Here is a 15,430-nt window from a genome sequence, read left to right as displayed (position 1 = left end):
TGAGGTACTAAGTTTTAAAACTTGACACAATACTGCTGTGTGTCCTGCAGAATAATATTAATCTTTTGGAGACTTGTTACCAGGGATAGGAATCCAGATAGCCTAACATCAGTAAAATTGCTACCTGCACTGTAATTATTACAGTACCAAATTGTTATGCCAAGGGCTTTTAGCATAAGTATGAACATGGCAAATTGAGGCAGAGTTGTGAGGAACTGCCTTGGGAGGGTTAAAAATATTCACTGAGGTGTTACAACTGGGTCCTATGTAAGAACAACCTGGATGAAAAGTTCTTATAGGGCCAAGAACCACTATCAGATTCTCAAAAATGATAAAATAAATCCTTTTGAACATCATTAAGAAAAAAAATCACCATATGTTCGACTTGATGAAATAGCAGTATGTTAAAACCAATTCCCTTAAGACAATCCAAACTTTTTCAGATATCTAAAGCAGATTCTCAAACACTTACAGCTTTCTTTAAGTTTTTCTTTATTTGCAGAAAGGCTGGAAAGAAGAGGTTTTAAATCCACTTTGGCTTTCTGTAGCATTTCTAAAATATCCACTTTATTTTCAGCATGGTCTTCCAATGGTATAGGAGCAAAATAATTCCCCGAGTTCTGTCCAGGAGAGAGGATGGCTTGCTCCAGACCTGATATTGCAAACAAACGTATACATAACTGGTTCTAGTAGGATGGAAACATCAAGAATAGTATTAAAGGGACACAAATTAAAGGCTTTTCATGCAGAGACCCTCTAACTCTAAAGAACCCCTAACTAATGAAGACAGAATGAACCATGTCAGAGAAAGCTAGAGTTTATATATAAAGTCAGAATTTGAAGCTATTTTACCAGCAAGTCTCTCCAGCTCTTCATGTGGTGTTGACCCAAGGCTGCTGGATCGACTTCCTGATCGGCTGGGGTTAGAGAACCACCTACTGAACCGACTGGCAGAGACTGACCCTTCTCCCAAAACATCTTCTATCATCTGAAGAAAAAGACAAAAGATGCTAATAGTTTCTAGACAAAAAAAAAAAAAAAAGACAAGAAAGTTCAAATTTTAAGAAAGGATCACTTTCTTTGAAATTTCCTTTGATGCTTCCTACCCTTTAAACTTAGGATTTTGAATCTTCAATTTTCTTCCCCTTTCTTGGTCATTTTTGAGTAACTCAAATTTGGGGATAACCAACTACGCACTTTGTTTTTTTTTTTTTTAAAGAGGGGGGGGAGAGAGAGAGAGAGAGAGAGAGAGGGAGGGAGGGAGGGAGGGAGGGAAGGAGGGAGGGAGGGAATTCTTAATATTTATTTTTTAGTTCTCGGCGGACACAACATCTTTGTTGGTATGTGGTGCTGAGGATCGAACCCGGGCCGCACGCATGCCACGCGAGCGCTACCGCTTGAGCCACATCCCCAGCCCCAACTTCGCACTTTCTAAGCATATATAATGAAGTCTCTAGGCCACACACAGTGTTATGATTTTCTATCCTTTACCTTATTAGAAAATCTAAGTCCTATCAAATGTTCTCAGAGGACTTAGTTGAAAAATAAAAATCAGTACCAGAATGAAGTATTCCACTGCCAGGATAATAAGTAACCTTTAACTAAACACCAAGAATCCATGGAGAATTGAAAATCCTTGGTTCAATCTTGGTGGTCTTTAAGTTTTAAGGTATACCATAAAATTCAATCCTAACAAATTCAGGAATGAAGGTGTAAAAGCAGAGCGTAAAGATGGTATTTTAACTGATATCTAATTTCTGTCTGAGCTTAATGGGAAATTTATAGGTATTTGTTTTCTTTCAAATCAATCTCCATAGACTTGGTTTAATAGGGACAAGTGATGCACTATGATCAGAAATTTTTTTCCACCATATTTCATAAGTCATTTCTAGCACCATTTTTTTTTGGGTAGTTGTAGATAAAAATAAATAGAAGCATTCTGTTTATGTGGTGCTAAGGATCCAACCCAGGGCCTCACACATTCTAGGCAAGCGCTCTGCCACTGAACTACCTCAGCCCCTCTATTACCAATCTTTGAAAAGCTAGATTTAAGCTATTTTTAAAATTCGAATTTTTAATTCTACCCTATTATAAATTCAGTTAAATATCCAAATTGGTCTTTATTTATTATTGGGTACTGGGGATTGAACTCAGGAACACACCACCACCGAGCCACATCCCCAGCCCTATTTTGTATTTTATTTAGATACAGGGTCTCTTATTGAGTTGCTTAGCGCTTCTCCATTGCTGAGGCTGGCTTTGAACCGGAGATCCTTGTGCCTCAGCCTCCTGAACTGCTGGGATTATAGGAGTGCACCACCATGCGCAGCCCAAACTGGTTTTTATGCATGACAGAATTGCAGCAGGGGATGGTTACATTTAAGTTTTTGTTCTTATCTAGAAGAATGTTTTCATAATCTATATCCAAACTAAATCATAAAATTCTTCTCTTGAAGGGATTTTAATTGAAGACCCTAATTTGATTGTTTCTGGAACTTCTATTTCAGAGAAATTATTCAGGCAGTTTCAATCACATTCTACCTGTAGACTCTCATGCCTTACATATGACTTTTGAGTGCACTAATTTTGCATTAATTAAAGTGTAGGATAAACATTATGACATTTCACAGTGGAAAAATTAAGGATTGTAATCAAAATACAGGAACTGTAAAAGTAGTAATTAAAAGCTATGATTATGGTTTGTGTTGAAGAAATTTCGAAGTTTTACAAATAGCAAAAATGGTAGCTTTGCATTTTCTTTATTTCCTCTGATTATGTCACACGGGAAAAAAAGCCACAAGGTATACAAAAAGAACACGAAAAAGCAAAGGACAAGAAGTATCTGGACATTTTCTAAAGACTGAAGAAATAGAGAAAGTCATTTCTATATTTTGATCAGTCACTAATTTTGCTTCAGTGGATAAGCAAATTTTAAAGCATAGTTCAAGAGTACAAACTTACTTTTAGAAAAATTTTGCAGAAATACTAAGAAACTAAAGCAATTTAAACCAAGAGTTTAATCTATTTAGTAATTTTCATAATAGAGCAAGCTGGGACACTCTAATGACAGAAACTCTCTCCCATATGTTGGCAAATGAAATGGAGTAATGGAAACAGCTCCAACTCTTAGGTCAGGTCATCCTCTGCTATGTCCTTATCAGCCACCAGTGGATCAAGGAGTCTGAGAACTCTGTATTCTGGTTGTTTCACTTGTTAGTAAATTCTCTGTACCATTTTCTTTTTTTGGGTACTGGGGATTGAATCCATGGGCACTTAACTACTGAGCCACATCCCTAGCTCTTTTTTGTATTTTATTGTAGAGACAGGGTCTTGCTAAGTTGCTTAGAGCCTTGCCAAGTTGCTGAGGCTGGCTTTGAACTTGTGATCCTCCTTCCTCAACCTCCCCAGCTGCTGGGATTATAGGCATGTGCCACCACGCCCAGCTTCAATAGCATTTTTACATGACTGTTGTGACTATTAGTTTGGTCCTTCAAACAACGGTCATTTAGACAAGTCATATCCCTGGATTCATAATATTCTGATAAGCAAATATATCATGAAATATTTTTGTTCTTTGATAATTACTCAGTTTTACTGACTGATGTTTGGTTTCCTTTATGCTTTCCACTTTAAGGAAATTACATTTTTGTGTTTTACTCTAGTTTATTGATTTCTTCACATTTTGTTTTGAGCATCTTTTGATTACATCAATGAGATCTTTCTATGTCATCTTTTTCTTCACTCAACATATTTAAGCCCTGTTAGGTGTCAGACAGTATTAGTTAAGAGTTGCATCTATTTTATTTTTTTGTACAAATGAACCTAGGGGTGTTTATCTACTTAGCCACATCCCCAGCCCTTTTTATTTATTTTGAGACAGTATTGTTAAGTTGCTTAAGGCCTCAATAAATTATGAGGCTGGTCTCAGACTTGTGATCCTCCCACCTTAGCTTTACAAGTCACTTGGGATTACAGGTGTGCACTACCATGCCAGGAAGTATTGCATCCGTTTTAAACCTTTCAGTTACGTATTTAACAAATTATTTGCATATGTGATCCACATTTTCAGTTTGTGTAGATTTCTGTGGCTGCCAACCTGTCAATTTCTAAGGTACTGCAATGCCAGTGAACATAGCATACAAATATATACACATGTATATATGTGTGTGTGTATATTCTGATTTCTCACCTGTTTCCTCTGCTAAAAAGTTCTATAAGGACAGGATCTTTGTGTTCTCATGTAACCTCAGTTCCTTGAACAGTATCCAGGTACTACAGTTGCTTGATAAATACTTCTGAACTAATGCATTATTTAAGATTTTTCTTGTGGCTTATTATACAGTCATGTTATAAAAACTGTATTTTCGGTTCGGTCATTGATTTCTGTTTCTATTTATTAACATCCAATATCTGAGGAGCTTACTGTGTGTTGCTTACCGTTTTAAGCACTTTATACATTTGCCAATTGACATTCAAATCCTTTATACTCTTTCATACTTTTCCCAATTAGTCATTTTCTCAGCATTGTATACTAGGGTTCAGCTGGTTATGTGGCACAATCAGAGCATCTGTTTTTATTAATCCCAGTTTGGCTTTAAAGTGAATCTTTTATAAAATATATACCCGAAATAATCATTAAGTCCCAAGTATTCAATTCTGCAAATATTTCAACAACACTGACACAGTTCATTAAAATAGGTTGGAAATCATAATGTACAAATTATATATATAACATAAACTATTGTATTACCATTACTTATGTTACATATTATATAATATGTACCATATTTAAGGTTTTATGTGTTCCATATCTGGGACGATGGGACAAAGTGGGTTAATGAGTATTGACTCCATGAAAAATTTGAAGACAGATACTCTGGCCTAGTACCACTTTGCTCACCATTAGCCAAGGTTTTGTCTGGGGATGAGAACAAAAAGTTAAGATGATGCCAAATCCCTATTCCTCCCTCTCATGTTTCAGAGAGAGTATGGTTGTGATGAGTTAAGAGCAGAAATTCTTTCTTAAATAAAACTGTTAGGGTTCAGTTTCCAGCACTTATTAGCTGGGTTACCTTGTGCAAGTTATTTAAACTTTTACTTCCTCACCTGTAAAATGGAAACAACTAACTAATTTACAAGAGATCTATGAAGATTAAATGACTTACTATATGTAAAGCCTTAAGCAATCAGCACTGCATGCATGTTACCTGTTGTTATTAAAAGTTTAAGTTTAGCATTTTAAGTCAAAGAGTGAATTCTTCCTCTGCCTAGGCACACACATGAATTTTGCAGGTGCTCACATTTGGAGTCAAGTACAGGTCTCTAAAATTTGATCTGCTGTGAAAACATTTGATAATATGATTTCCATCTGTCTTCTAAGAGAATGCAAAAAAAAAAAAAAAAAAAAGAAAAAAGTCACTCAACAGTTGATGTAAAAAAAAAAACAAACCAAAATCACGGTATCCTCAGAAGTTAAAGAATTAAAGAGGACCACTCCATTTTACATCAAATTAAGCTCGGGGCTGGGGTTGTGGCTCAGTGGTATAGCGCTTGCCTCATATGTGTGAGGTACTGGGTTCAATTCTCAGCACCACATATAAATAAATGAATAACATAAAAAAGACCCAACAACTAAAAAAATTTTTTTAAAAACAAACAAATAAATCTCACATCTGGATAAGACCTGTGTTTGGAGTGAACCAAAGGATTATTGGTTTGGATACTTTATGATGTATCTGGGTAGAAAACTTACAATTAAAATTGCTGCTAGAACTTCAGGAAAAAAACTGAGCAAATACTTGCCATGTTTGATTTGGATACACATTCCACATATTCCTGAACAATGCTACAGACAAATGTATTCTTGGCTCATACTGGTTTACATTAACATATGTTCAGAAAGTAAAAGTAAATGCTTAGAAACTCTTACAAGAATTTGATATTTGCTGTGACATGTACTTTAAAAAACGTGCCAGGCAAGCACTCTACCACTGAGCTACAACCCCAGCCCTGTGACATACTTCATACTAACTAATTCCAGAAATAAAACCTGGCCCTTTACCACAGAGAATTTAGTAAGTATTGTCCTAGAACTCACCTGTGGCCCTGTATCTAATCAGTGCTGTGCAGTGCCAGCTCACTTATTCTGGGTGGCCATCTTTTGAGTGTAGGGGAACAAGAAAACGACAAAGAAGACAGGTCAATTTTGTCTGCTCTGTTGTGCCCAATTTTTTTCTGTGCATGCAGTCATCAAATAAGGAGCAGCAACAGTTAAAGAGTAGAATTATTTTAAGTTAAATTCTGTGAATGACCAGTTCTACAGGAATAGTCAACTCATGTATTTAGTGTTATAAATAGGACATGAAGAAAAAACAGAATTTAAAAAAAATTTTACTGTATCATGGTTCTACACACTCTTTTTTAAAGAGTCACAAAAAGCCATGCATGGTGGCACACGCCTGTAATCCAAGTGGCTTTCAAGGCTAAGGCAGGAGGATCGTGAGTTTAAGCCAGCCTCAGCAATTTAGTGAGGCCCTAAGCAACTTAACAAGACCTTGTATCTAAATAAAATATAAGGGCTGAGGATGTGGCTCGGTGGTTGAGCACCAGAGTTTAATCCCTGGTACCAAAAACAACAACAAAAATCCCACAGAAAAAAACATTTCTGTGCACACAGTCTATAGTTATAACCCTTCTCCAAAAATTCAGTGGGGTTATAGTAATTCATAAATGTTGAAGGGACAAGAACAAGGGTAAGTAGCAAGCAAAGATTAGGGATGGCTTATAGTTTCTACTTTAGAAGTCCAGAAACACTATACTCGAAAGAGTTTAATGGCAATGCATACAGTATCCCAGGTTCTTTTTACTAAAGATTTTTAACATTATCATATCACAAATGGTACCATCTAAGCAGATAGACTCCCCCAAGGAATGCAGGTTGGTGTACACAAATCACCAGTAATTTAAAAAAAGGCACTTCACAATAAGTCTTAAAGACAAATAATTAGAAATAAAAGAATTTGGCTTTATGTGGTGGGACATGCCTGAAATCCTAGCCACTCAGGAGACTCACGTGTAAGAATTCAAAGTTCAAAGCTAGCTTCAGAAACTTAGTGAGACCCTAAGTAACTCAGTGAGACCCTGTTTGTAAATAAAATATAAAAAAGGGCTGAGGATGTGGCTCAGTGGTAAAAGTGCCCCTGGGTTCAATCCCTGGGAAAGAAAAAGAAAAGAAAGAAGATAATTAGACATGGTGCCTGTATTCCCAGTTGCTTGGGAGGCTAAAACAGGAGGAAGATTACTTGAACCCTGTAGTTTAGGGCCAGCCTGGACAGCACAGTGAGACCCTGGCTCAAAAAACAAAAACATCCCACCTTACCCCCAAAGTTAAAGGAAGCAATATTCTTAAACATTTGAAGTGTTTTTACAAAAATGCTAACAACCTAGAAAAAGTTAACTGGTACACAATCATCTTTTAATAATTTCCATTAAGCCTTTAAAAACAAAACAAAACAAAAAACCCTAATGAAAATTGAAATATTTGAGAATAAAAGCCAAAAACCTCAATAACATCTAGCAAAACAACATTTTAACAGGAGAATCACCTGAGTTCAGGAGTTTGAGGCCTGTTTGGGCAGTGCAGCAAGACCTCATTTCAAAAACAAACAAATCTTAAATACCATTTGTTGCTCCATTCATATTTACAAGTGCACTGCTACACTCACCGAAGCCAAGCATGGCACCTTATCAAGGTTAAAGAATTCATTAAAGTCAAATTCTCCTGGGGACTGCTCAGGCAAGACGGCATCCCTTGGCACTTCCTGATCAGCAGTAGGCTCCTGGGTGAGGATAACTTCCACCTCATCCTCCTCGGTTACTCCTCCATTGCACTCAACTATGCCTGAAAGCAAAACCAGGACAAAACAGTCTGATGAAGAGAACCACTCCAGTCTTACTTTGTGGTCTTGGCCATCTTCACACATATAGAAGAGCCACAAGTAGCTTTTGTTTTTGTTTTGGTGCTAAAGATTGAACCCAGAAGTGCTTTACCACAGAGGCATGTCCATCCCCAGCTTTTTAAAATTTTTTTTAAGTTTTGAGACAGGGTCTCACCAAGGCCTTGCTAAACTGCTGAAGCTGGCCTCAAACTTGTGATCCTCCTGCCTCAGCCTCCTGAGTCACTGGAATTACAGGTGTTTGCACCATGCCTGTTGAGCTGCAAGTAACTTTAAAAGCAGATTTTTTTGCACAAGAACTGTACTTTCAACAGTAAAAACGACCCCTCTTGGAGTTGGAAGAGGAAAAATGCCAGAATTCCACCATGATAGGGGAAAGATTATGGTCTCCCTCTTAAGTACTTCAATTTTCTAACACTGTAGTGGATTCTTTTTCTATACTTTTTTTTTTAAAGATTCTTTACGAGTCTTTTACTGATTAATAAGTGGAACCAAATTATTTTGGCTCTGCCCATGCATCCATACCACCACTAAAGTCAGGGTTCAACAACGTAAGGTATTTATGTAAAACCTGCACAAGAGCAATTTTTTTTTGTACTGTGAACCCGGGGTGCTTTACTACTGATCTACATCCCCAGCCCTTTTTATTGTTTTGAGACAGTGTCTTGCTAAGTTGCTTAGGGATTTGCCAAGTTGCTGAGGCTGCCCACAAAATTGCCATCCTCCTGCCTCAGCCTCAGTTTCTGAGATTATAGAAACTGTCACTGTGTCCAGCTAGGGTAAATCTTTTGCCTACGATTGGTGACAGCTTGTCCTTCAAGGCAAAGTTTAAATGTTACCTCCTCTGGTAAGTCTGCTCTTTTTTTGCACTCTATGCAGTAAATTAATTATTGCCTTATCTATAATCCTTGCATTCTCTCTCAGAGCACTTATCACACCGTGTGTGTATGTATGTGTGTGTGTGTGTGTATTTGATACCAGGGATTGAACTCAGGGGCACTTACCCACTGAGCCACATTCCCAGCCCTTTTTTGTACTTTATTTAGAGACAGGGTCTCACTGAGTTGCTTAGGGTCTTACTAAGTTGCTGAGGCTGGCTTTTAATTCACGATCCTTCTGCCTCAGCCTCCCAAGCTGCTGGGATTACAGGTGTGTGCCACTGTGACTGGCTTACTACACTATGTTATAGCAACTCTGTGATGAAACTGAGATCTAAGGCTAGGTAATCTGCTCGAATCAGCTTTGTCTTACTCTACAGTGCCAGATTATAGAGTAACCTCAGAACTGTTCAGTTATATTTTTAAGATGGCAATACATGGGTAAGTAAAGCTACCAGGTACTAACATCTAATTAATTTCACATCTTAATTTTTGCCAAAGTATAGGCAAAAAGCAAAGCAAAACAAAACAACCAACCAAACAAAAACAAACAAAAATCTGTCATTTGGAAGTGCTCTAAAAAACAAAGCCAAACTCTGAACAAGTACAATGAGACACACCAAGCATTAAACACTTTTAAGAACCGAACTCCCTACCACTCACTCCTTGCAAAGACACTTAAAAAAGTTGTCTATAGTCTCAAGATCCTGGCAGACAGGAATCTTTCTAAGAGCGAGGGAAAAAAATTAAACAAAAAGAACAAAACACAGCCTGGACCTATCCCTTCTCAAAATTCCCCAAGAAATACTGTAGTCTTGTTATTTTTAATCAGCTTGGATATTCTAGAACAGAAATTAAATGCTAACTTCTGTTTTAATTCCAACAACGCTCCAAGAAGCTAGATAGCAAAGCAGGGAAATACAATAGCACAAAAGATAAGTGCCTTGCTCAATACTAGCAAGCCTAGGATAGCTACCCAAACTCTTCCACATAAAACTGTGTGTATAAGGCTACATGTCTCCTCTATGGGGATGCCTGCTAAGAATCCTAATCCTTCAGGGGTCCTCAGGTAACGAGAGAGACACCTTTATAAGCCATGGACAAAGCAATAGGCGGTTTCTCCAGTGGGTTTTTAAAGACTGACAGTTAAACTAAAACAAGTGCTGTGGTGGAGGAATTATTTCCACTTTACAGACAAACTGAGCCTTAAGCTGGGTATGGTAGTACACATCGGTAATTCCAGCTACTTGGGAGGCTGAGGCAGGAGGATCTCAAGTTTGAGGCTAGCCTGGCAATGCAGCAAGAACCTGTCTAAAAATAAGATAAAGGAGCCGAGGATACAACTCATTGGTAGAGTGTTTGCCTAGTATGCATAGACTCTGGATTGAATTCCTAGTAATGTAAGGGGAGAGAGGTGGGGAGAAAGAAACTGAGCCCTAGCAAAAATAAACTCAATAGCCTCATCAGTGTATGCTTCTCCTTGGCCCATTGTATCCACCAGAACCTGACTGCCAACTTCAGGACAAATAATAGGCATTTTGCTGCAGTTTTATTTCCCACTGTAAGGGTAATATGGGAGCCATAAAAAGTCTGTACTTTGCTCATCCATTTATTAAAAGCAAACAACAACAAAAAATCTTTAATATTAAAATGTACTGCATAAGTGTCCAGGAGAGGCTGAGCTCTGATGTGCAAATTTAATCTTTACAGCTAAAAGCAACCCTTATAGGTATGTCAAAACATTGTCTTCACCTTACAAAGAAACAAGTCTACCCATTAAGATTATGTTAAGGTAGGCATGGTGGCACACACTTGTAATCCCAGGGGCTTGGGAGGCTGAGGTAGGACGATCCTAAATTCAAAGCCAGCCCCAGCAACTTAGTGAGGCCATATGCAATCTAGTGAGACTGTTTCAAAATAAAAGGGGTGGGGATGTGGCTTGGTCGTTAAGCACTCCTGGCTTCAATCCCTGGTATTTAAAAAAGAAAAAGTAAAGCATAGATTATGTTATAGAATATCCTTTTCTTTGCAGCAGCTTCAGTACAACCCCAGGCCAAGATCATCAGCACAGGGACGGTCATCTTACAGCCAGGTCACTGCCCCGAAAACAAGTGTGCCCCTATGTTGCACCAGACTCTTCACACACATCAACTCTGGCTCCTTCAGTTTAGCAAGGAGCTTATCAAACAGCTGATAAAACAGTTTGGGAGAAGGTAAATCACAAATGACTGATCTGGGATGGTCTATCAGCATGGTGAGGAAGTGGTCTCTGTCATTTAAGACCTCTGAGCCTCTATGTTCTATTCTGTGAAATGGGCGTAAAAGTACCTATACTACCTGGCACAGTGGCACACTCTGTAATCCCAGCAACTTGGAAGGCTAAGCCATCCTCAGCAACTTAGTGAGGCCCTCATCAACTTAGCTCAGTGGTAAAGCATCCCTAGTTTCAATCCCCAGTACATAAAAAAAGACCCATACCACAGAGTTGTTAGGATTTATTATACAGAAACCACACACCACTGTACCACTGTGTCTAGTACATAATTGAAAACCCTCTTTATTTTTACCATGTTTACCAACCTCGAGGAACCCTTCATGAAAAAAACAATGCACACAGGATAATACAATACCTGTTTAGTACAGTAGGCAAAGGTTAAGATAGTATTGTGAAATTTTGCTTAGGAAGCAATTTTAAAAATCAAACTGCAACATAATAAATTTTACATTTTGTACTAACAGGTACCCATTCCTAAGTATGCAATTAAGCCAATGATAATCACATCTCATTTAAAAGTGAGCTTCCCTCTCAAAGTTTATACTGACCTTCCTTCACAGAGGCCGTCCGTCGCCTTGTTCTTTTTCTACCTTTGTGATCTTCTTCTAGTATCTTATCATCAAAGCCAGTCAGTTCAATTGTTTCAGACTGACTTGTGGGTCCAGCTGAGAACCATTCTGGTTCTTCTTCTGTGTATGAATCATTTCTTCTGCGTTCTCCAAAGACACGCTTACTATCCCCAAACTCCCTCTGGAAAAGTACAAAAAGATTTAAAAAAAAGAAAAAAAAATTCTAGTCAAAACATTTGTACTTTAATCAAAGTCTTAACAAATTAACTAATGCTTACTTCAATAAATAAACTATGCTGTGGACTTGAAGCCCATCACCATGTCCCCCTGCTCACCCCGCTCCATTCCTCCTTGTTTATTAGTTAAAAGTGGGCTATACTTATCTAGGTTCTAATATTAAGTCCCCAAACATGTGAGGTGTCAAAGGGTCTAGAAAACAAACCCTGAAACGCTTGTCCTTATAGTCCCTCTCACGATCTCTGTCTCTCAAGTCACGTAGGTCCTTATCACTAAGACGGTGATCCTTCTCAAAGGTCCGGGCAGAGATTATCCTCCCACTGCCAATTCTTCGTCCACCAAGCAGGCGAAGCCCATCACTCTCTTTCTCCAATGGACTTCCTGAGCGACGGGAGCTAACAGCAGCTGTCACATGACAGCCCCCGCCAAAGCTTCGTCTCTGTGGGATGAGAACAACATCTAAATCGTCTTCTTTCACACGCTCTCGAGGATCTGGAAAGATGAGGGAAAGAGAATGGTAACCAAAGCTATAAGGATATTTTTCTTTAGGTGATGTAGAAGGGGGAGGGCTGAAAAAAAAGTAATGGGGCTTATCAACAGATTCATAGTAACTCATACAGTATTATTTAAGTAAGACTTCTGTCTTTTCTCTTTGGAGCACTAAAAGTACTTCACACTATACGATTTTCTGTGATTAGTATCTGATAAGACCTTACTAATTTAAATAAAAGCAAATGTTTTATCTACTAAAAAACTAATAGGTGTCAGTATTTGGGAAAAAAAATAACTGCTTAAGAAGTCTTTCTTCAGTAGATGGTATTGAATAGTCATACACACAAAATAATAAAATGCATCACACATATAATGTAAAGCCTAACAAGAGGAAAATCTTTGTGGCACTGGATTAGGAAAAGCTTTTTCAGCCATGACAAAGAAACTATGATCCATTTTAAAATACAATAAATGGGGCTTGATTAAAATGTAAAATTTCCATTGTTTGAAAGACACCAATTAGAGAATGCAAAGACAGAGCAAACAATGACAAAATATTTTTGGCATATTTCTTATGAAAAATCTGTATTTGGGGGTGGGGTTGTAGCTCAGTGGTAGAGCGCTTGCCTTGTATGTGTGAGGCCGTGAATTCGGTCCCCAGCACCACATAAAAATAATATTATGTCTATCTACAACTTAATAAAAAAAAAAAAAAAAAAAAAAGAAGAGTGGGCATGGTGTACACCCATAATCCCAGCACCTGGGGAGGCTAAGGAAAGAGGATCACAAGTTTGAGACCAGCCTCAGTAACTTCACGAGACCCTGTCTCAAAAAACAAAAACTAAAACAACAACAAAAAACACCACATGAAAAGGGAAATGCAAATTAGACCATGTGATATCACTACACACCTACTAGAATGGTTAAAATTAAAAAGTGAACATTTCAAGTGCTGACAGGAACGTGGAACAAGCAGAACCCTCATATTCTGCTGGTGGAAATGTAAAATAGAACACTTTGTAAAAGAGTTTGGCAGTTTTTCAAAACATTAAATATACATTTACCATACAACTCAGGCATTTTACACCTAGGTATTTAGCCAAGAGATAAAAAAGCACATGTCCATGCAGAGACTTGTACATTAATGTTCACAGCAGCTTTGGTTAACAGTCAAAAACTAAACAACCCAAATGTCTATCAACTGATAAATGGATAAAATGTGATGAATCCATATAATGGAATAAAAAAGAACAAACTACACATTGAACTACAGGGATAAATCTTAATTGAGTGAAAGAAGGTATACATGAGGAGTACACATTGTAACAATTCCATTTATATACAATTCTAAGAAATATATACTGGTCTACAGTGATAGAAAGCAATTTATAGCTTGCCTGGTTGAGGAGGGTGACGAGAGGTTAAAAGGAGGGACTCGGATACCTGGTAATTTTGGGGGGTGATGGAAATGCTTAGTATTTTTACTTTATTGTGGTAATGGTTTCACAAGTTACACAACAGTCTGAACTTTTTCTAATGGCATTCTGTATGTGCAGGCTACTGTATGTAAATTTTAATAAACTAAGAAAAACAAACATGTTGTCATGTAAAAAATATTTTCCTAGAAAACCCAGAAAACTGAAGTTTAGTCCAATTGAGAAGAACCTCCTTTAGTCATCTCACCAGAATTAGTTCCAGGATGTTTTGGTATAGACTTTTCTGGAATATCTGTGCTAGTCTGTTTTTTCAAAAACAGGATACAATGTAGATAGTTTGGTATAACTAGATTATGACTCAATATACATGCATATCATTTATAATAAACACACCTGTAACACAATATGACAGAACAAACAATGTAATAATCCTATATATGGATATACCAAAGTCTATTCAATCTACTTCCACTAATGGATATTCATGTTCCTTCTAAATTTTCACTCTTTTTTTTTTTTGGTAGCAGGGATTGAACCCAGGGGTGCTTAACTGCCAAGCCACATTCCCCAGCACCCCCCCTTTTTAAAAATTATAGATAAAAAAATAAATAAAGGTATTGTATCTATGTGGTGTTGAGGATTGAACCCAGTGCTTCACACATGCTAGGCAAGCACTCTACCACTGAGCTATAGCCCCAGCCCCCAGCCCTCTTAAAAAATATTTAGAGGGGCTGGGGATGTGGCTCAAGCAGTAGCGCGCTGGCCTGGCGTGCGTGCGGCCCGGGTTTGATCCTCAGCACCACATAAATATTTAAAAAAAAAAAAAAAATTTAGAAATAGGGTCTAAGTTGCTGGGGCTGGCTTTGAACTCCAGATCCTCCTGCTTCAGCCTCCCAAGCTGCTGGGATTATATGTATGTGCCACAATGTCTGGGAGTTTTCACCATTTAATAAAGTCTCTAATTCTGTTAGAATGTGTGTGGACACACACACACATTTTTTGTTTTGTTTTTGGGTGGTACTGGGGATTGATCCCTGGGCCTCATGCATGACAGATAAATGTTCTACCACTGAGATGTATCTTCAGCCTGTCAGACTAAATTCTTTGTTTGAAGGACATTATTGCACTAAGTGTACTTACAGACTGTATAGAACAATCTTTTTTTTGGATACTGGACATTGAACCCAGGGTCACTTTACCACTGAACCACAACCCTGGCTCTTTTTATATTTTGAGACAAGATCTTGCCAAGTTGCTTAGGGCTGAACTAAATTGCTCAGGCTGGTCTTGAACTTGTGATCCTCCTATCTCATCCTTTCAAGTCCCAAAGATTATAGGTATGTGCTATTGTGCCCAATTTGTGTAGGAGAAACTTACAACTCTATCTAGAGCCACCCATATCTTCTTTGCTCAGTTCCAAGTTTTTATGAAGGGTCTTCTCTTTTTTTTTTTTTTTTTAAAGAGAGAGTGAGAGAGGGGGGGGGGACAGAGAGAGAGAGAGAGAGAATTTTTAAATATTTATTTATTTTTTCTTAGTTCTCGGCGGACACAACATCTTTGTATGTGGTGCTGAGGATCGAACCCCGGC

The 15,430-nt window shown here is 37.9% G+C and overlaps 2 protein-coding genes across 5 annotated transcripts in view; one reads left to right on the top strand and one right to left on the bottom strand.

Moving 5' to 3' along the window:
- The window catches only part of SFI1 (SFI1 centrin binding protein), a 322,241-nt gene that overhangs the window by 206,434 nt on the left and 100,377 nt on the right, over window positions 1–15,430 (top strand). The window lies entirely within an intron of this gene.
- Window positions 1–15,430, bottom strand: part of EIF4ENIF1 (eukaryotic translation initiation factor 4E nuclear import factor 1) — a 51,476-nt gene that overhangs the window by 18,595 nt on the left and 17,451 nt on the right. For all 4 annotated transcript variants that reach the window (XM_081283702.1, XM_081283699.1, XM_081283701.1 and 1 more), the window contains exons 5-9: window positions 12,120–12,406; window positions 11,657–11,858; window positions 7,725–7,900; window positions 853–988; window positions 473–652 (exon numbers count right to left, since the gene is read on the bottom strand). In XM_081283702.1, the coding sequence (XP_081139828.1) occupies window positions 473–652; window positions 853–988; window positions 7,725–7,900; window positions 11,657–11,858; window positions 12,120–12,406 (981 nt within the window). The remainder of the gene's footprint in view (window positions 1–472; window positions 653–852; window positions 989–7,724; window positions 7,901–11,656; window positions 11,859–12,119; window positions 12,407–15,430) is intronic.

This window comes from Spermophilus citellus, assembly GCF_964194105.1.
Source record: "Spermophilus citellus genome assembly, chromosome: 3".
In the NCBI taxonomy this organism is placed as follows: Eukaryota; Metazoa; Chordata; class Mammalia; order Rodentia; family Sciuridae; genus Spermophilus; species Spermophilus citellus.
The sequence above is the reverse complement of the archived record's forward strand: the minus strand, read 5'-3'. Positions and strand labels throughout refer to the sequence as shown.